This window comes from Rissa tridactyla, chromosome 3 (genome assembly GCF_028500815.1).
Source record: "Rissa tridactyla isolate bRisTri1 chromosome 3, bRisTri1.patW.cur.20221130, whole genome shotgun sequence".
Taxonomy (NCBI): domain Eukaryota; kingdom Metazoa; phylum Chordata; class Aves; order Charadriiformes; family Laridae; genus Rissa; species Rissa tridactyla.
The window spans coordinates 25,559,412-25,579,413 of NC_071468.1; the positions used below are offsets into that span (position 1 = coordinate 25,559,412).

General features: G+C 41.8%; 2 protein-coding genes across 3 annotated transcripts in view; both read left to right on the forward strand.

Annotated features, from left to right (window-relative positions):
* Positions 1-7,339, forward strand: part of INTS7 (integrator complex subunit 7) — a 45,942-nt gene extending 38,603 nt beyond the window's left edge. Inside the window, exon 20 of one of the 2 annotated variants that reach the window (XM_054197371.1) lies at positions 7,212-7,339. In XM_054197371.1, coding sequence (XP_054053346.1) covers positions 7,212-7,268 — 57 coding nt within the window. In that variant the 3' untranslated portion in view covers positions 7,269-7,339. Of the gene's footprint in view, positions 1-4,353; positions 6,056-7,211 lie in introns of those variants that run through there. The other variant, XM_054197368.1, reaches the window with a different exon arrangement.
* Positions 7,340-7,837: 498 nt separating this feature from the next.
* The window catches only part of LPGAT1 (lysophosphatidylglycerol acyltransferase 1), a 69,823-nt gene continuing 57,658 nt past the window's right edge, over positions 7,838-20,002 (forward strand). The window contains exon 1 of the mRNA XM_054197372.1: positions 7,838-8,075. Within this exon, the coding sequence (XP_054053347.1) occupies positions 7,838-8,075 (238 nt within the window). The remainder of the gene's footprint in view (positions 8,076-20,002) is intronic.

Sequence of the window (20,002 nt, forward strand, 5' to 3'; positions counted from 1 at the left end):
ACAGTGTGATAGAAAATGTTAGGAGTTCCATCTGCCCAAAGACAGGTTGTCTTCCTCTCTGCGTTTGTACTACGCTTACCTATGCAAACTTTATGGGCTTATGAAAGTCTTGCAAAGTGCAAGCTTATAGATAATCAGCCTATCGTCATTGCCTGAAGTAATATGATTCTGTAGATATGATTAAACTAAATCAATTTGTCAAGGATAAAAGATTTCATAACCAAGCTAACACAGAGGTTAAAGATTCAGTAAGTGCTTGGAGTAACTCTAGAGCTCCTTTCTTTAAAAAAAAAAAAACACCAACCCAAACAAGCCCCAGATAAACTAAAAGCAAACCCTCAGCTCAAACTTACCCTGATGGCAGTAGTGTCAATGGGTGAAAAACACCCATGTAACTGAGATGAGAACCCAGCTTTGTTGTGCTCTACTTAAACCTCTCATTGATTGACACACACAGTATGGCAGAAACACATTACGTGCAGTAACGAATGAAAGTGCTGCTTGCTGACCATCTGGTCGCATTGCGGTGTATCTGTTATCCATCTTTAATAAGAGGTCTCTGTCGAAGTCTTCGATTTAGTTTTAATGAGAAATTAAACACCTCAAAACATCTGAATTATTCATCTCTCAGTTACAGGCATTGGTATAGGAAAACTTAGTGTGGTATGAAATAGCATTGTAATAGCAGGAACAACAAGGGGGTTTTGTGTTAGAAGATCTATATATTAGGCTATTGTAATGTTGAGAGTCACATCAAAATGTGTATTTAGTTGAAACAAACAAAAAGTCACAAATCTGAGATTCAAGGCATTGTCCCTCTATGGTTAATACAAATGTCTTGCTTATCTTATATCCTTATGAAAATCGTATCTAGAAAAGGGAACTTCAAGTTAACTTCTGCATCTCTAAGGAGAGAGATTGAAATATCTATTCTGTTTTTTCACCTTTCTTACAAATGGTGAAGGCCATGAACAAACATGAGTGTGCTGTTCTTATCCAGCTCCAAACTTCCTTGATTTGGTCTTGTTATGCTGTAGAAAGAATAAGTACATTCAGATGTGAATCTACCCAAATTCTTTTTGTGAGATTAGGATAGCCTTGACTGAAGCATCATATGGCTTGGACCCCCCCGTAACATAATTAGAATCTCTTTAGATTCCTTGTGCTAGAAGTAGTACAGATACTGGTTATCACACTGCTTTTATGCTACAAAGGAAATAAATATGTCCAAAAATAGTTAAAAACAATCCTTTGACAAATCATAAATAACAGAGTACTTCTAAATTTTAAAACATAATCTCCACCTGAAAACGTTTATGAACTATCACTTTATGTGTCCATACCCAGCAAATCTATTTTGACACTGCCTTGGCCTCAGGAAACCATTGGAAAACACATGATAATTAAGAATTAGCTATCAAATGAGACAAAAATACATTCCTGTAGAGAGCACCTAACTATGTTGGCCAATTAAATTGAGCAGCAGTAACCCAACAGATGAGCTCAATCTAAAGTGCAGAGCAGAGAGAGTGTAGTACACGCATTCTTGAGGCTTCTCACTGTATATAGATCTATTTTGCTGCAGGACTTACTAGATGGAGTGATGGAACTGTAGCCAGACCCAGCATTAGATATGAGTGGTCCTCTTTCTTCCCCAGTAGCACATTTGATAATGTGTACTTGTACTGATTTAGCACAGCTGTGTCTTCCATGTCATATGGCCTCCTTGGCTATGGCTCGCTTTGCTCTCCGCAGAAGCTGTGTGTTGAATTTTAATTTTTACTTTATCTTGGACAGAATTTCAAGCATTGCACTGGAGTGGAATGTGAGGGGTTGTTTCCTCACTGGAGTCAGAGTTTGTTCTTCTGTCCGTGTCTAACTATATAAAATTCCCTAGACCAAAATTACAAATGCAATAATACCTGGTTATAAAATATTTACTTAGTCTCATTTAGGGTTACAAAAATTTTGGAATGAAATATTAACTCAAAGAACTAAGTAGCGCTCCAACTTGCGTAATATTTAATGATTCCTGATTTAAAAAAAGCAAAACAAAACAAAAAAAAAAAACCACAAACAGATCGGGGGTCGACCAACATGACACTACTACTTCAATACTGTTTTTATTTACTCAGAAGAAATACCTTCTGTTTGTTTAATCTCTCGTACCCTAGCAATAACTTTTTGGTTTATTTGGTTGTGTATTTACATAGATTGTTTAAAACCAGGGAATCTTCTTTGCCACGTTCTTGCAGGAAAAAAGCTCTCATCCAAGAGCTTAAAATATTAGAGAAAATGAGCAAAACTGACAACTCTGTATGCTAGAACCACAGGAACTGGCAATGCTGGCTTGTCTGTAGATGCCTGATCTTGGTGAGGGGTACTGGATGTGGGCTGTGGAGTGGGGGGCAAGGGAAGGGAAGGGAGCTTGTTAGGGGGCTGAGCCCTGTGTCAGGTCACTTAAAGCCTTTTTACATAAATACAGGAACGTAACAAGTGTTAAAAGTCAATACCACAATTGACTTCCATTTTAGTGGCTCCTTCATGTTACCCTGAAGTGTCCTTAAAAGAACTAAGATGCATGTAAAAACATCTTTGACCAAAAGGTCAAGTAGTCTGACAACATTTACTTCCCGGAAAAAAAAAAATCAGAAAAGGAAACTGGCTTGCGTTTTGCATTTTGTGTGTGATAAATGGATGTGAGTTGTCAAAAGGAACTCATGTATCTAAAAGATTACTGAAAGCAGAGCTTTTAAAAAGCGTGGTCTGCTGTTGGATGAGTAAGAGAAAGGATGTTAAGAACAGCTTGCTGCTGAAGATCAAGGGACTTTAAGAAACGTGTTTCCTCCATTCCTTCTGAGGATACAGCTGGCAAAGATAGAGTGAATGATGCTGCCCTTTAAATTTAAGAATTTATGTGGACAATGGAGGTGATTTTGCCTCCCATACAGAGGACGTAATGGAAGCTAATGTTACAGAGTATTTTGGGATGTTTAACTGTTGTTATGAAAATTAATGAAATATTCAATGTTCTGAAGACAGCAATGCAAAAATCCTCCACACCAGGGTATTTGACACTCTGTAAAGCAGCTCAGAATTGGAGGTTAAAGTTTAATGATATCTTTTGTTTTTTTTAAAGGGCCCACAACTTTGTGCCTTTTGTTTATTTTTTTTTTTTTTCCTTAACAGTGCTTTTCCCTTTCTTTATTGCAGCCTATAGAAAACATAGTTGTTAAGTTCTTCTTGGCACTTCTTTAAACTGTTATTTTTCCAAGTCCAATGCTAACTACTTAATTCACCTGAGATACTGTCTGGATTTATGCTCCCTTGAGTATCTGCCCTATTTCATGTTCTGTATCTTCCAGCAGTCTGTGCTCTGCACATGCTCCCATCTTTGTAGTTCCTCGTGGCAGTTTTGTCTACTTTCATCTTTTTTGTCATGCTACTATTTTTTTTTATAAAATTTTACACAATTTCCCAAGTAGCAAGCTGCTCTGAGAGGTTAGAAACAGTAGTTTTCCGCTCTGTAGCGTTTCTGAGATTTCTCAGGCTATTTTCTTGTCTTTGTTCTCTGTATGACAGGCCTTTATGATTTTTTAAAGGCAATTTTGGTTTTAGTGTCCTCAACACCACGAGTGCATCTTCCTAACTCTTTTTTCCTCCCACCATATGGCATCTGTGACTTCAGTTTGCTACAAGGCAAGCAAACAGGGAAAGCCTATTGAACCTGGTGGGGACGAATGAGCAGCTTTTTATTTCCCAATCTTTGACCCAGACAGAGGTTCAAAAGCATTCCAACCTTGCTGTTTCTGAACTCCAGAAACAAATCTTTTCCTTGGTTCAGTGTTTACAGCTTTGAACCTGGATTTCATTACGGTTATCCATGCCTCTGTGACTCGCGGACTACTTGAATGCCTGCAGTGCATTCCCTCCTCGCAGCTACGCTTGCAGGCAGCTGAAATGCTATGGCAAACCCGGAATGCAAATATGTGCCATTGAACAGCGGCGTATGAGAATGATGGTGGCTAATCGCTTCTTCAAGGGTACCCAGAGACAAAAAAATGTTACTGTCTTCAAAAGTCTCTCAAGGAGCTTATCCCTAAAACCTGACTTGAATCTTGCTGCCAGATAAGAGTGATCAGATCCAGCCTGTGTTAAGTTCAGAATCTTCCAGACTATGCAGCTCCCTTGCAGTAACCTATATGCTGTTCAGGATAACTTTTTAAAGTAACTCAATGTAACTGGTGTGTTAGTTTACTACTGTGTAGCATCCCTACCTCAGTAATACAATAATTTTCCTTCTTACAGGCAGGAATAAGCCTAACCTCGTTTTTCTGTGGTTTTGGTCTGTAGGTTTTTTTGGAGGTCAGTGGGAGACAACTCCAATATTTAATCACCTGCTCCAGCAATCCTTGACATCAGTCAATCACCTAATATTACCGATGTTAGTATCTGTATCTACCAGTTAATAAGCATATTAAAATGTATTTTTACAATGATCAGTAGTGACATCCCTGTCAGTAGGTTCGCGAGGCTGAAAAGACATAGGTACAGGGAGGTATTCAGTCAAAAAAAAAAAAGTAAACTTTAGAGAAATAGTTGAAAAGGCCACAAATTGAGAGTTGCTTATATTAATCTTTTGCCTTTTTTTGCATTTATAATAGTAAAACGACAAACAACATACAATGAAAGCTCATGAAGCTCAGAGATTGAGGAATTGTTTGCAGAAATAAGAACTGGAAAAAAAAAATCAAACCCAAAAAGCAGTTGTTCAGCTGCTGAGCTTCAGTGTTATCAGTTATTGACCAAATGAAAAAGGATGGAAAAAAAAGATTTCTACTGCTTAGTTGTTTCCATCTTTTTGTTTGCAATAATGGCACATATATACACATACATGTTACTTTATACTAGAGAGGATTCTTCAGAGGCTCATACTGGATGACAGACGGCAGGGGCTTCTCAAGATCCGTACGGGGTATTTGGGGTATTTTGTTGTGCACACTCCCTAGGACTTGGGTCGTCCATGTGAAGGCCAGGAAATGAGGAATAGGAGTGGGTCTTTGCGACCAGCTCATTCAGCAAAATGCTAAACCACAGTTTCCTAAGCTTTAAGGCAGTTGCTCTGACAAAGAATGCTTTGTACGCCTGCTTCCCCATGTGCAATTCCCTTCTGCAATATAAATTGCCTAATTCATTATTTGTCTAACATAATTTCTGCAGTCCCTCATTTTGATGTATCAGATTTGAGAATACTATTACAAATTGTACAGTGTGAATAAAATTATTAAGAGATATATAAGAAATCTTATAAAAATGAATTATAATTAATGTTTTTCATCTTGGGATAACATAAAAACAAGGCTTCATTTTGCTGTTGGGATGTAAAAATTAAAATGTAACTTTAATTATGGCCTAAAAGTTGTCCTTTTTCTACCTGAGGATTTTGGAGCAAAGTTTTGCTGAGAATAAGTTCAAGTGTGTGCCCAGAGTTGTTCTCATGAGATACAAAAGGGAAAAAAACCCAAAACAACAGAACAAACCCCAAGTCTTACTGAAGCTGGTAACACTTCAGAGCAGCTCCAGCTGACTCCATAATGATTGGAGTGCAACTGTCAGATTTAACCTAGTAATAAAAATAACATAGACAGAAAAACACCCTGACTTGGAAACATTTATGCAAGATGTGTCCTTTTTGTCAAGAAGGTCAGCGGTTTTGTTGTGTTTTGTTTTACTGAAATAGAACATGATGGCATTATTTGGTTGTTTGCGTTTTTAAATTGTCAAATTAAATTTATCTGCAATAACAACTTTGTTTTCTTCCTGGAATGGAGGTTGGGATTTAATTTTGTTGGTGGTACAGTCATCTCTGAAGACACATTGTCTAGGAAACAGTGGGCTAGCTTTACTCATGGCATAGTTTGTATGTGAAAGTGGTATGTTTTTCCATCTAAGTATTGCAATTTTTAAAAGGTGGGCTGACTGCGCTCTTCCCTGGCCTGTACAGGGGTTATAGAGAAGACAGGAGAAGGCTTGTGTCTGACAGGTACAGTGATGAGCGAGAGGCAACAGTCCTGTATCGCCACAACGGATGATGCAGTTACACAGAAGGCAAAAATTCCTCACCCCGGAGTGTTTTTTGTGGGGGTGCAGGTCGTCGGGAGGGGGCTGTGGGGTCTTCCCCCCTCGGCTGTCTCCAGGCCTGCCCTGAGTGGGAGCGGGGCTCAAGCCAAGTGTCGCTGCAGCGCAATGGCAGGTCTCCGATGGGCTTCTCTGGAAGTAGAAGATTGCATTTCCAGATACAGGACAGGGATGAAAGGCAGAATTAAAAAATTGATCTATAAAAAAACCTGTGAAAGCGGCGTAACGGCTACAGGGACAAAACGTGTTGTTGATGTCCGGGGCAGGAGCGTCTCTGGTGGTGCTGAGGGACCTGTGACTTCACCTAACTTTAACTAAAAAGTCCTGCAAAGGGGGATTAAACCAGCTGGTCGCCGAAGGGTCCGGCCACACCGTGCTGTTCCCCAGCATCGCCCCGCCAGCCTTCGGGACGGGAGGAGAACCCCCGGGGGTCGGCCTCAGGGCCAGCCCCCTCCGCGGAGCGGGGCAGCCCGCGGGCCGGCTCGGCAGGCGCTGCTGGAGCCGTGAGGAGCCGCCAGCCGGGCAGCGGTGCCCGCCCCGCTCTTCTCCGCTCTACCGAGCGCGTATGCCGGGGCGGGGGGCGCAGCCGCCCGCGCTCTCCGGCGGGGGGCGGCGCTCGCTGCAGCGCCGGCCCCGCTTCTCGGCAGCGGGCGGGCGGTCACGGCGGACACGCAGCCGGCGGGGGCGGGGAGCGCGGCCCCAGCGGCCGGCATGAACCCCCGGCGGCCCGCGGCGGGGACGGAGGCGGCGGTGCCGAGGTACAGACCCTGCGCGGGCCGGGCCGGGCCGGGCTCCCGCCCCCAACAGGTGCAAGGTCCTCCCCCCCTCGCCCGCGGCACCCGCCTGTCCTTGCGGGGCCGGGGTTCGGCGCGGTCCCGCCCGCGGAGCGCCGAGGCAGGCGGGGAGGGGACGGGTAAGGGAAGGGAGGGGAAGGGGTGGCAGGCCTGGCTCGGCAGCCGGCGCGGGAGAACCGAGGTGAACCCGCGGTCTGCGCCTGCCCGCCCGGCCCGGCGCTCCCGCCTCCCCGCCTGCCGGCCCCCGCGCTCACGCCGCCCGCCCCCCTCTCTCCGCAGGGAGCCGCAGGGCGAGTAACGCTGCCGCGGCCGGGCCAGCCACCTCCGGGTCCATGAGCTGCCGCCAGCCGCCGCCGCTGCCAGCCGGGACTGCTGCCGCCAGCGCCGGGCCCAGCTCCCCCAGCCCCGCCGCCGCTTCCGCCGCCGCTCCGCCGCCCTGCCGGAGGTGAGTCCCGCGGCCGGGCCCGCCGCCGCCCGCTCCCCTCAGCGCCGCCCGCGGGCCCCGGTTCCTGTCAGCCGCTCCGTGGCGGGGGGAGAAGCCGCCGGCAGCCGCGTTGGCGCCCTCGATCTTTTTTTGGTGGTGTTGGTGGGGGGAAGATGGAGGCCGGTCGGGACCGCGCGGGTGTCCCCCTCAGGGGAGCTGCGGGCCGGGGTCTCCCGGACCCCGCTGAGGGGAGGCGGCGGCTGGAGGGTCGCGCCGCTTCCTTCGTTCCCCCCACGATGGAGTGGGGTGGCTTCCTCTCCCAGTGACTAACGGCGGAGGCAGGAGCTGGGTCTGGCGGGCGGGCGGGCGAGCGGGCAGGCGGGCACACTCGCCTCGGCTGGCCCGACTCGGAAAGCGCTACCTGTGCCTTGTTTTTCCTCTCCCCGCAGGACGGTCCCGCGCCCTCCGCTGTGAAGAGAGGATGGCCGTGACTCTAGAGCAGGCCCGGCGGGTGGGCTGTACCTGCCTGAAAGCACTCCTCAGGTTCGCTTTTATGGTCGCCAATAACCTGGTGGCTATTCCGTCCTACGTCTTGTATTTAATTGTGCTGCAGCCGCTCCGAGTGTTGGATAGTAAAAGCTTCTGGTATATCGAAGGAGTGTTATTTAAGTGGCTTTTAGCTATGGTGGCTTCCTGGGGCTGGTGGGCAGGATATACAGGTAAGAACGTCTTATTAATTTAAAAAGTACAAATATAAAGGTGTAAATAAGTGTTAAAACATAGATGTTTTAGCATGGGGATGTGTAGGGGAATATGTGGATATAGTGGATACGTGGGATGTTTTTCTTCTAGGTTTCTTATACAGATGCTTTGTATGTCTGGATTAAGATGCTGAGTGTACTGAAATGTTTCTTTAAATAGTAGGTACAAACTTATTATGTGTTAAGTAAGAGTTTCTCAGTCAGTATTTTGGCTTAGTATAATCAGAAACATGACTTTTCCTATGTATCTTCGTCACTTTGTTTTAGCGTTACATGAACAAGGTATATCCACTCAAAAGCGAGTTGATTTGTACTGTGCCTGTAGTCAATAGAGCCAAACTTTTCTTTAAGTCTATGCATCTCTCTATCATCTCTGCTTAAAAGCTATCAGGACACAAAGCTAAGAAGTTTGACATGAAGCTGATGTCAGAAGAGTAGGTCTTCTATTCCCTGCAACAGCGACTGTCTTTTCTCTCCATTCTGAAGCAGCTGAAACAGAGAGAACCTCTTTCATGCGAATAGCGATACGCAATGTTTCTCAACTGTATGGCTCTTCATTTACTGTTAGCAGAACTAATTACAGAATCCGTAGGGTTTTTCCCCTCTGCATGCTTGCTTTGCAGTTATTATTGAACTTTTGCTTTTTGGTATTCATAGGCTCATCAAGGTGATAGACTGAACTGAAATATTAAGGAAGGCTCTAGTCTTGTCCTCGAATGCACTGATTTTCATCCTGGCTACTGCACTTTGTGCAAGGAAGCAGCCATTAAGTCTTTGTATGTGCTTAGACCTTGGAAAGGGGAGGAAATTATTCTACTGAGTGCAAAATATGAACAGCCCTCCTAAAATTCTTTCCCTCTCTTCTGCCCAGGCTGCATCCGCGGGTCTTGTCCATGTAAACAAGGAAAAAAAGGAATGGCAGCACACAGCTCTGGAGTCTGGTCAGACTCCTGATTAGTCAGAAAGTCAGTGTTCACCCAGATGGAGTGCTCTTTTTGTTAGGCTACAAGAGCTGAAGCCTCTGTGATAATGTGCCTTTTGGTACCTTCTCATGTGCCTTTCCGAGATGCACAAAGTTTCTGTGGATACTCTAGGTGAGCTTCCCGTTCTTCTTAAGGAGATGGTGGCAGCAGCAAGCTAGATTCTGGTCTGTTGGGCTAGAACTGTCGCACCATTGCACTGCTTCAAAATTGCCTTGCCTCGTACAGCTCAAGCTTTTCCAGACACGCTGTTTTAAAAACCTTTTTATACGTTTGTATTTGCTCGTTAAAAGAAGTCCACATAGTATTTGCAGTGGCAGGTATATTTTTAAAAATCTGCTTTATGCCTTAAAGCAGAAAGGCCTTCCAGAAGGAAGGATTGACGTTCAAGGTGTCGTGCGTATTATTAATTGAAAGTGGGAAATTTTATGGGCATAATGGTAATGTTAAAGTCATACAGCATATGACCCCGGGGATTCGCTGTGTATATTGAACATGCTAGTTAAAATTCGAGCCATTGTCCCATGACGATACGGTTGTCAATTTTTGAAAGCAGTTTCCTTGGGATAGTTTTACTGCTGACTGCAGAACTGTGTGGTTTCTTTTGCCTATTGCTTGGAAAGTGGTCTTAGCATGATCTGCATACCGTAGAGTCTTCCTGAAGCATCTGTTGATTGGTGTTGCTGATGTACCTTGACAATTTGAAAATCCTTTGTTTTACAGTCTTGAAATGTCTTAGTATGTTTGTTTAAAGTATTGTTTACAAACAGCTACACAGAAGTGTTTTCTGGGATGGTGTATGGGTAAGGAGGCCCTTCTTTTCGCTTTTCACTATAAAGCATGGCTTTTCTTTTGTGGAGGATTTTAAGCAAATGCTTGTATGAAGTCTCATTTTAAATATATTTTATTTGATATGAAGACATACTGAAAGCTATAAAATAGCAAGAATAGCTTCTTTCTTTTTTCACCCTCATTAATGGTCCTCACCACATGCAGAATGAACCTGGAAACCGTATCTTTTTCGCTTCAACATATGTAATATCGAAGTAATTTATTTGTGTGTTTCCAGATTGATAGATTTACAAAATACTATTGCTAGGTCCCCTTTTTTTGTAGAGTGCAACATAATTTGGAACTGAAATACTACTTTATTAGAGTTGTTGTCTAAGGCTTGCAGTGGTGCATCTGAAAGAGACATTACTCCAGAATTCTTTTGTTTTCAATTCCAAAAACTAACTCAAAGATAGGCTTCAGTGTGTTCCATCTTTGCAAAAGTAAATACAAGATAGTAGGTATGTATGGGTACGTTGAGAAGATTAAGGATTTTTCTCTTGAGTAGCAGAGCAGCTGGTGAGATGTTCGGGTTCTTTTGGTTTTTCTTTTTGATTGAGAGGGTGATCAGCTAAATAAGTTTACTTGTCTTTTAATTGGAGGTAGTGTTCTGCTTCAGGTGTGTTGAAGGTGTGTTTCAGTTTTTTTAATTTATTTACTTTTTCCCCTTCCAAGCTTGTATCATCTGTTGGGTGAGAAGTGACACAAACCATTTGTAATTAGGGACTTAAACTCAGCCTGCAAAGTAGATTCAGGATGGACTTTTTTTTTCCCCCCTCTATAAATTTGTACATGTAGGAGAGAGTTCAACACCCAGTGAAGAAAATATGATGAGTGCTAGATTTTCCTTGCAGGCTTTGCTGCTGTTGCATAATTGTTGGTATGTTTTATTGAATAAAGCTGGAAGAGCTGAGGAAAATTCATGAACTAGGTCTGCCCTTCTACTCCCCACCCCCGCATAAACCTGTGTTTTTGTGCTAGGATCCTAGAGGATTTGTTACAGAAATTACATGATCTGTATCTATATCAGCAGCTCTAATCTGTGTTTTTTGATAAACGTAGGTGTTTCTGTTTGCAGATGCACTTGATGTTACGTAAAGAGATAGTGTATAACTGGACAAGCAAAATAAAGAAAGGAATGGGAAGAGAAATTGTAAAGGTCACTCTCTTTCCCCTAATCTTTTTCTTCTTAAGATGCGAGTATGAGAGAGAACTTACATGTAATTGGTTGCCTTTGGTTTTTAAAGGGCACAGTACGATAAATATCTATGTTGTTCTCTTGAACTCCATAGTGTTTCTTACGAAAAGGAAAACTGAGTGCCTTTTTATGAAGAACATTCAGATGGTCTAGTAACATTTTATTTTTATGTGCTTTCAGAAAGGCTTTCTTATAACTCTTCTAAGCCTTTTTTTTTTAAGGCTTTATCTGTAAACGTACTGCTCTCGTGGTAGGAGCTGTTCGGTTAGGACACTCGGAATCTGCATATTAGTGTGATTTGAAAGGCACCTTTGAATAACACTTACAAATATTTTTCTGCATTTGTTGGAAGATGCGTTCTAAAAAAAGCAAACTCGAGAGTGCTTGATCCTTTGTTGGCAAGTACCTTTTTTTCCCTATACTATAATTTGTCATTTAATATACAAGTAACCCAGAAACCACTAAACAGTGCAGTAGATGTAATGGGAGGGAGGTGGAGCATATTGTGGTGGTGAATTTCTGATGACCTTCTGCTCACCTACAAAGCTAGTTTCAAAGCAGCAGTCTTCTAGATTTGAACTTCTTTGGACAAGTAACTATTGCAGATCAAAGTTTAATACCCCTAAAAATAGGACTGTTAGAGAAAAGCTTCATTTGCTTAAATACACTTAGACAAACTGTTTTATTGTGTGCTCCTGCCATCTAAATGCAGAAGTTAGCGTTAGCCTGTGCTAGCGTTGTTGCAGTATTGCACTTAAAAGTCTCTAGGACAGCAGAGTAATTGGTTAGCGATGTGTTCCTGATGCTCGTAATACTAATCTTGTGCTTCGCTCTGCTCTGCACATACTCCAGCACTGAAGAGGACAGCTTGACAAAACCTTCTGTTTCATCCTCTTGCCAACACACACAGTCTTGCAGTAAGGTTGGACAGGTTGGTGTGCTGATGAAAGGAAGAGTAATACACTTCTGTTAAGACCTACCAAAAAAGTCTTAGTGGTGTGAGTATGCTTGCTGGTATAATGATGCAGTGCTTAATAAAAAGTGGACTAATCCTATGGTATTGCCAGTTACTGTTCTGCGTCAGATGGGAAGGCGACATTTAAATAGTGTCTGTAAGAATATTCTGGTTTTGTCAAGTGAGGAGAATTTCCCACTCTTTATTCTTTGTTATTCAGAAAAGTAGAGTAAAATTGACATTTGGATTTTTAGTTGTGTCCCCCCTCTTCTCCCCTCAAGTGATTTAAAATTTATTGGCTAATTTGTATGTATGATTAAGTAGTGACCACTCTATAATGTTTTCAGCAGTCATACTGGGTTTTTTTTCTCTAATTCAAAATCTTCTTTGTTTCTGTTTCATCAGTCAACAGCCTCAACTCCTCTAGCCTTCTAAAAACACGAATATTTTCGTTTTCCAGAACTGTAAAAGACACGGGTGGAGTTGCTGTGACAACACTTCCTTGGTGCAGCCAGCGTGTGCTGTCTGTGCTGCTTCTCATGACAAGTTGGCCCCTCTCCTTGGGCAGGAAGTACAGCAGAAGCTGGAGAGCAGCAGATGAGATGATAAAGTAAATTTTTTTTTGCCCCGAATAAGGCAGGAGGTGTTATTTCAGGAGACCTATCTATGTCTCTGATCCTGCCATTGTTTTCTACCCTCGTTTCGTTCCTACAGTGTTTTGTTTAGTTGTTTTTTTTTAACTGGCAATATTTCATTTTCGGTACTGGTCACTACTCTTAGGACTGGGCAAGGAGGGCCATGGGGGAAACAACTCGTGTTTAAGAGGCCAGGCAGTGTGTGAAATGGAGAAACAAAATTGTTCTTGTTTTGCGTTTTCTTTGAGCATGCAAAAATACCTAATGTGACTTTTAGATATTCGATTTGGATAGCAGTAGATTCCGATGGCCGCATGCCACACAGGAACTTATAGTTTATGCTATGGCTATGTGTTGAGTTTCTAGGTAATCCATGGCTTAAATGCAGCTTTCTCTGATGAGTATGATTTATGTGTAGGTTATGCTGAGATCAAGCAGGGATCTTTGATTGTATTTTGCTGCTTGTAAGAGGAGGTTTGTGTGTAATTTGTGAGCTGTCTTGATAAGAAAAGGTCAGAGCTGAATGAGTCGGGGACATTGGAGCTTTTTCTACCATGGCCTCAGAGCAAAGGCTCATTGTGCCTTTGCGTAAGAGGAGGTGAGGAGTACAGTGAACTCACTGTCAACTTCTTTGTGCACGTGATGTGTCTGTTTGTAAAGAGTGCTATACAGTGACCCTTGTACTGTTTCAATAATATGTAAAATCACACCATCTCTCCTTTTTAGGGCCTGAGTTAAAGGCTTTACCATACTTTGTAGTTCATCTAGTGTCAGCAGCATATCAAAAGCAGTAAAGCTTATATTTCATTTTCCTATCGTATCGTTTAACTATAAAGGATCATTCCAAAAGATTAGGTATTGAAATGCTCTCTGAATTTTATTTTTAGAAAGCTACTGCCCTCTGGTACAAAACTTAGAGTGAAAGCACACATATTTTTTTTTGCTAGTGGTATTTTGTTGTTTGTTGCTATTTTCATTTTTTTTTTTTTTTATTTTAAGAGTGGGTTAGCCTCTGCTCCTATTCCTCCTGCTCTGGATGATACAAGAACTATTGCAAGCATACCAAATCTGTCACATCTGCCTAAGGATAGTAAAGATGAAATTATTGAGGAATACCTATACAGAAAGGTGTGATTATTTACTTCTAAGTCCGGGAATGGCTGTGGGATGCTTCTGAATTAACTTATGTGCTAATAGCCAAAGGAGGACAAAGTTTTGGGAATTCTGGGTTCTGTTCCTGCTTATGGCTTGCTTATGGCGGAGTTTGCTATTTTTAGGATCTGTTTTCATCCCTCCTAGTTCTTCTGGGCCTTTGTTTTTAGCGTATCTATTCACACTAGTCATCTTACTTCTCCCTTCGTTGCTGGTCAAGTGCCTGAAAGGATATGACTAAGAATACCTGAGAGAGATGTGTCTGTTCTCTGTACTTTTTCTTGTTCTTTTTCTTGATGGTAGGTTTTTAGGAACCAGGTGAAATAATTACAGGAAAGCTTTTGTCCAGCTCTGATTTGGAGAAGCAAAATCTTAGGGAGTTAAATTCTTTGTCCACAAATTCTTTGCAGAGTGTATGAAGGAGGAATTTTTTTCCACTTCTACAGTGTGATCATGTCTGTATTGGAACATGTCAGAGATGCAATTTCTCATTCTCATTTAATGTAACTGCTCTAAAGCATAGAAATTTTAGAGCTTTTCCAGGAAACTGGTAAAAAAAAATCAGATGTTTAATGTGGATAAAACCTATTTTCTGTGTCATTTTGTTCTGGGAAATTACTTTTTTAGAATGAAACTCAAAACAGATGAACAGAATACATCGCTTTCCCTTTCTCTGTTGCATGTGAGTGAGGGACAGAGAAGTCTTGCCAAAGGTTAGTTTGGCAAGGATTTAAGCAGCTGAAAACAGGATCTCAAAAATGGAAGAGTTGTGCAACCTTAATTAGACAGGGTAGTTAGTAAATCCTTTATGGAATATAAGCTTAGTGGTGTAACTTTCCAGTGTGAACTGAGCCAAAATACAGCTCCAAGATATGTAATCTGCTTGCGTTTATTACAGTGGAATATAAACTCTAATGCTTAAGTGACATGTCAAATGCGGGATTGCGTAGGCATGTAATTGCGCTGCTGTTGCAGTCACCACAGTTTAGATAATAGTCCAGCCATTTGTATATGCAGTTACTGAAATAAATAAGTCTAATATGTTTGCATTCCTAAAAATGTTCCATGACACCAGAGAGGGATTCTGCATGGGAGGCTGCATTTATTTTTTTTTTCCTCTTTTCTTTTTTTTTTTTTTCCCCTCTCCCCCCACAAGCACTTCATGCAGGGAGTGCCACTGAAGAAAGCCAGTCCCAGCCTTTCAGATTTATCCTACCACCGCTGCTTCAGTTTTGTTGGCCAAATATTTTAATGGTTATGTGATGATCTGGATCATGGCCCTGATCCACACTAAAACTACCCGCCCCCCTTTTTTTTGCTGGGTGACTTACAAAACACAGTCCCTAACACGGTTCATTTTGTGGGTGTGGTAAAAGAAGAAGGTGAGTACAAATTGCAAACAGAAAGAGGAAGGAGCTGCTTCTTTTGGTGACAGTACCAGCATTAATGTATTGGTTGAACTACTGCCTATGGTCCCAATTCAAGAGAGCACTCCAGTGCAGGATAGGGCTCTAGTACGTGAATAAAATGTCACTGAAGTACACTTCTTCACCCTTTCTTACTGTTTTGTTAACTGGTTAGTGTTGTTTAGACTGGAAATGTGCCTTCTGCAAAGTTCCTTTATAGAAGAAAACTAAGCCTAGTGTGAGAACAAAGGATTATCATGAACTGAAAACTGGTTGATAAAGGAATAAAAAGACCAGTGTTCATTTTGGTGAAAAGTTAGCAGTGGGGTTCCTCTGAAGTTTTGTGTGCATACTGTTTGAGTTTGTCAGCTACAGAGACAATTGTAAAGAACTTCAAAAGTACTTAAGATGTATGAATAGCCAACAAAATGCAGTTGTTGTTTGGTGTTGAACAGTCCAAAGTAATAAAAGTTTAAGTAAAGTAGCAGTTTAGGAAAGAGATTAGTATCATGGTGGAGAGCTTAGGGAAAGTTTTGGCTCGCTGTACAACTACACGTTCTATTATAAAATATGCAAAGAACAAGATGGAGAATAACATTAAAAATATCAGTGGTTCAACTTCACACTTTGCTGGTTTTGTCTCAGTTATTTTAAAGGTATTGAAGAACTAAGAAGGGGCTATAAGAGAATCAGCAGCTGCATTAGTGCAAGCCGAAATCGAATCAGAACAATTTCATTTACAGCTGAGCTTGAATCAGAACTGAACTGGCTAACTCAGTGATTCTTCCTGGGCAGAATAGAGTAGAAGAGATGCAATCTCCCTGCCTCTGTGTAAAGAAGGGGACTTCTAGTGTCATTGGAAGGTAGAAAATTAAAGTGTTTAAGATTTAATAAGACAGCAGTGCCTGGGGTTTTTGTCTGTTTTTTTTTTTCTTAAATGCTTTCATTAGGTCTTTTCACAAATATTTACTTTGCAGGATAGTGTCAATGGTGTTACTTCTTTTGAGTCATACAACATAATCTGAAAACTTTTTTTTTTAAATGCTGTAGTTCTAAAAGGTAAGGAATTGTCCTTATTTAAGGAGTCTAATAGTTTAAACTAGCTTAAAGATTTACCTCAGTTTTGTAATTTAAGTAAAGGGGGAGAGGAAAGATTAATAGCTTTATTTCTGCTTCTCACTTATGTAGAATTAAAAATAGAAATGGTGTTCTAAAAGCAAGGGCTAGCATTGCTGCTGTTTGGGAGGACATGGGTTCTGGAAGGTTGATTCATTAGGACAATGGCATGAGTGCTTGTGGGTGTGGTTTTTACTTGTTTTCTAGCATCTTGAAGTTACAAGCACGTGCAATTTCTGTGAGAGTCTGTGATGTCCTTGTTTGCTTGCCAGAACTGGGGGGGGGGCAGGAGGAAGAGTATTAAGAATATGTGGTTTTGGTTAATTTAAGCATCAGTTACGTTTGAGTGTGGTGTTTAGGAGGGGCCGTTGAACACTATTTTAATGTAATTTGGTGACTTGGATATTTTATTATCTATGTAGATAAATGTGACAGTGTGTTAAGCATAGTTTCCTGCTGGGATTAAGCTACTTGTTTAACAGCTATTCTTTCTGTCACCCCTCCCACACTTCTGATTTGCCTCCTTGCAGATCTGTCTGCGATTGACCAGATGGTTCAGATTTCAGTCATAATGGTGTTCTCATGAGTTTTGTTAAAATTGGCAGCTGAGCGGAGGAGAGAGAGACCTAAGTTAGTGCCTCAGCTGAGGGTAGCGCAGGCAGATTTTGGCCATTGTACTTCTTGTTTGACATCTCCTGCATGTCCAACCAGTGCATCAATGGTTTTGGGCTTGCCACAATGCCGGCATATCTCGTCCAGCCTGTTGAGGAGAAGGAGGCTAGACAACATGTTTTTGGGAAACCAGGCTTTGTTACTTCTCCTGCTTCTGGAACAATGTGTTAATCTGGCGATGGCAGACAGCGTATGAAGCAGCATCCTTTCCTTTAGATGATGTTTAGTCCACCTTGCTTATCGTAGCCTTTTAGATCCAAAAGGATAAGGTGGTAAAAGAACTTATAACTATTGTGGTTTTTGTCCCCACCCCTGAAAAAGTAGAGAGTACTCTCTACTAAAAGTAAAGTTAAACTAAATGCTGATTCTAATTAGCCACTGAGTTTTGCTGCTGACTTTCATGGTACCAGTATGTCGCTCTGTGTGCTTCAGCACAGGAGCAGACCTTACAGAGCTCTGGGGAGGAAACCAGAGGGAATAGAGGTTTTATAGATTTAGAGGAAAATATAGAAGAGAGAAAAAGACCACATAGTTTCTAGGCAAGGGCAGGAACCATACCTATTGGGGGTGTCCAGCCCGGATAGTAAGACTTTCTACTTTGTATATAAAACGGGAGTTGGCATAGCCTCCTAAAAGGAGGACTGGAAGGGCATCAACCTAGCTGAAACTCTCAAGAAAGAACAGTGATGCTCAAATGACTGTAGGCAGGGCAGAGCCAAGAGAAAGTCAGTTATGAATCTGACCCAAGGGCATGTAGAAATGTGATGCTCGAGGTGTATTTGGGGAGACCTGTGAGAGAGCAACAGTGTGGGTGGTAAGCAGTGTGAGAGTCTGTCAAGAAGGGTTCTGTACCACCGTGTAGCACACGTGAGGGTATTACGTTAGAAAGGTGGCCTTTTGAGTTTTGTACCTGAACCTGGTCTATTTTGATATGCATAAATATATTTATAGATGGCCTGGCAAAACTCCAACTCTGGTAACTGCCAATTTCCTTTCCAAACGCTTTCTTCTTTCATATCCATTTTTATTTTCTGTGCTTGTCTCTGGCATAAAATTCAGCTGTTGTTCCTCTAGCAACAGCTTTACTTGGAAATAAATATAACTGTAGCCTGTGTATACACTAGTATAACATGAAGAACCTATGAACATTTGTAAAAATGCTTTCAGATGAAGGTATAGTTAATATAAATGTCTGCTAAGCCTCTTGCATGTAATGAATTACATGAAAAAAAACCCAGATTATTTTTTTTTTTTTTTTAATTTGGGACTCTTCTGTTTTTATCATCAAACCTAATACTTCAGTCTTCTAACCTAGTAACGTAGGAAGGGAATACGACCAGAGCAAAGCATAGGTAATTCTATTGTCTTGGATGTGTTTAAAGATCATTTGATGTCTACCTTGGGCTTCTGGAGTTTGACAAGATTTTTACAGGCTGGAGAACCACTTTTGTCCCTTATCTATTTCAGAGGGAGAAAATGCTAAAACATGCTTTTTTTCTTTTTTTTTTTTTTTTTCCTTTATTGCTTACATTTTCTGTGAATGTTTAACAGCCTACTAAACTTTAAAAGCTAAAATGCGGAGCGGAGCTCACGTAACCGTGAGTGGCGTCTCTATGTGTCACTGTAGGAAGGCTAAGGGTTATTTGGGTGGCTGCTGTGGTGAAGAAAGAGCTGTAGCAGGTGGTCTGCTCCTTTCTTTGCCAGTCCTGTTACCACCCTTTCCTGATACTTTGCAAAAACAACGTGGTAAATCTGAGTGTCTGGTAACTCGCTGGGTTTGCTATGAGGCAGGGTAAAGAAACAAGAGAGGAAAGTATGGAGGATTTAGTTGGATAGGGAGAATTTGATGTTTGAAGTGTATTGACCAAAGCTCTTACTCTGTGGGAGTGCAAGACTTTTGTAGCCTGAATAAATTTATTTTTGCCTAGTTTTCTTTTTATCTGAGGAAAGAGTAATTTGTAACACTTCCGGCAAGTGCTTCATAAGTAAGCCAAGGCACTGGCAGCCACAGATCATGACAAGTTACATGTAAAGTGCTTGCAGTGCCTATTACTGCCCACAGACTCAAGAGTATTCGCATTAATCATTTAATTGGAATTTTGAGATTCATAATATCTTCTTGCATTCATGGCAGGCTTGCTGTGTTTGAAATGGGGAGATCCGTTTCTACAGTCTCTTCCACAACTCTGTTGTTCAACCCCTTTATGGGTGCTCTCCAGAGAAACTGCTCTGCAGTGAAGTACTATTTTTAATTAAGTACTCTGAATTCTGTTGTTCTCTTTTTGTTTCCCCAACACTTGTCTGCTGCCTTTTTTACCATTTGTTCCCAATGTATAGAAAAACTTTTTGATCTGAGATGTCGAATTTTTTTTTAATTTGAGGAGGGAGAGGAGAGGGGAAAAGAAGCTTCGATTACTGTCACTGCAGCAGCATATTTCAAAACCGGGACTTGGGTATTTCATTGAAAAGTGCATGGAATATTAGTCTGTATGCTGAGGGTGAAGGGTAGGTATTGGAGCCGGCCATTCAGAATGTTTAAATAAATTTGTTTCTATTGAGTCAGACCATTTTATGTCAGTAAAAAGTACTACTGAAACTCCCAGTAAGACTGTCAGCCACAAATCCAAGGTATTTTTTGCAGTTGTCAGCAGGTGTAAGAGGATTATTTGTTTTGTAATAGTAACAGATGCCAGGGAGCTGAACTTTTTTTAAAATTAGGAACGGTAAACTTTCTGCTGCTGCTTTGAGGTAGATCAGCTAGTGTAATCTAATGAGAGAGGCAAGTTTTTTCCCGCTAATTGCTTAATTTGTGACAGTCTGAGGGTGCCATTAAAGGCGTTGCTTCTGATTTTATGATAATGGACTTCTGCTTACTGGCAACCTGAAACGTGGCCACACACTTAATTCTTAAGTGTTGCTGAACTGGTATAGGATAACCTG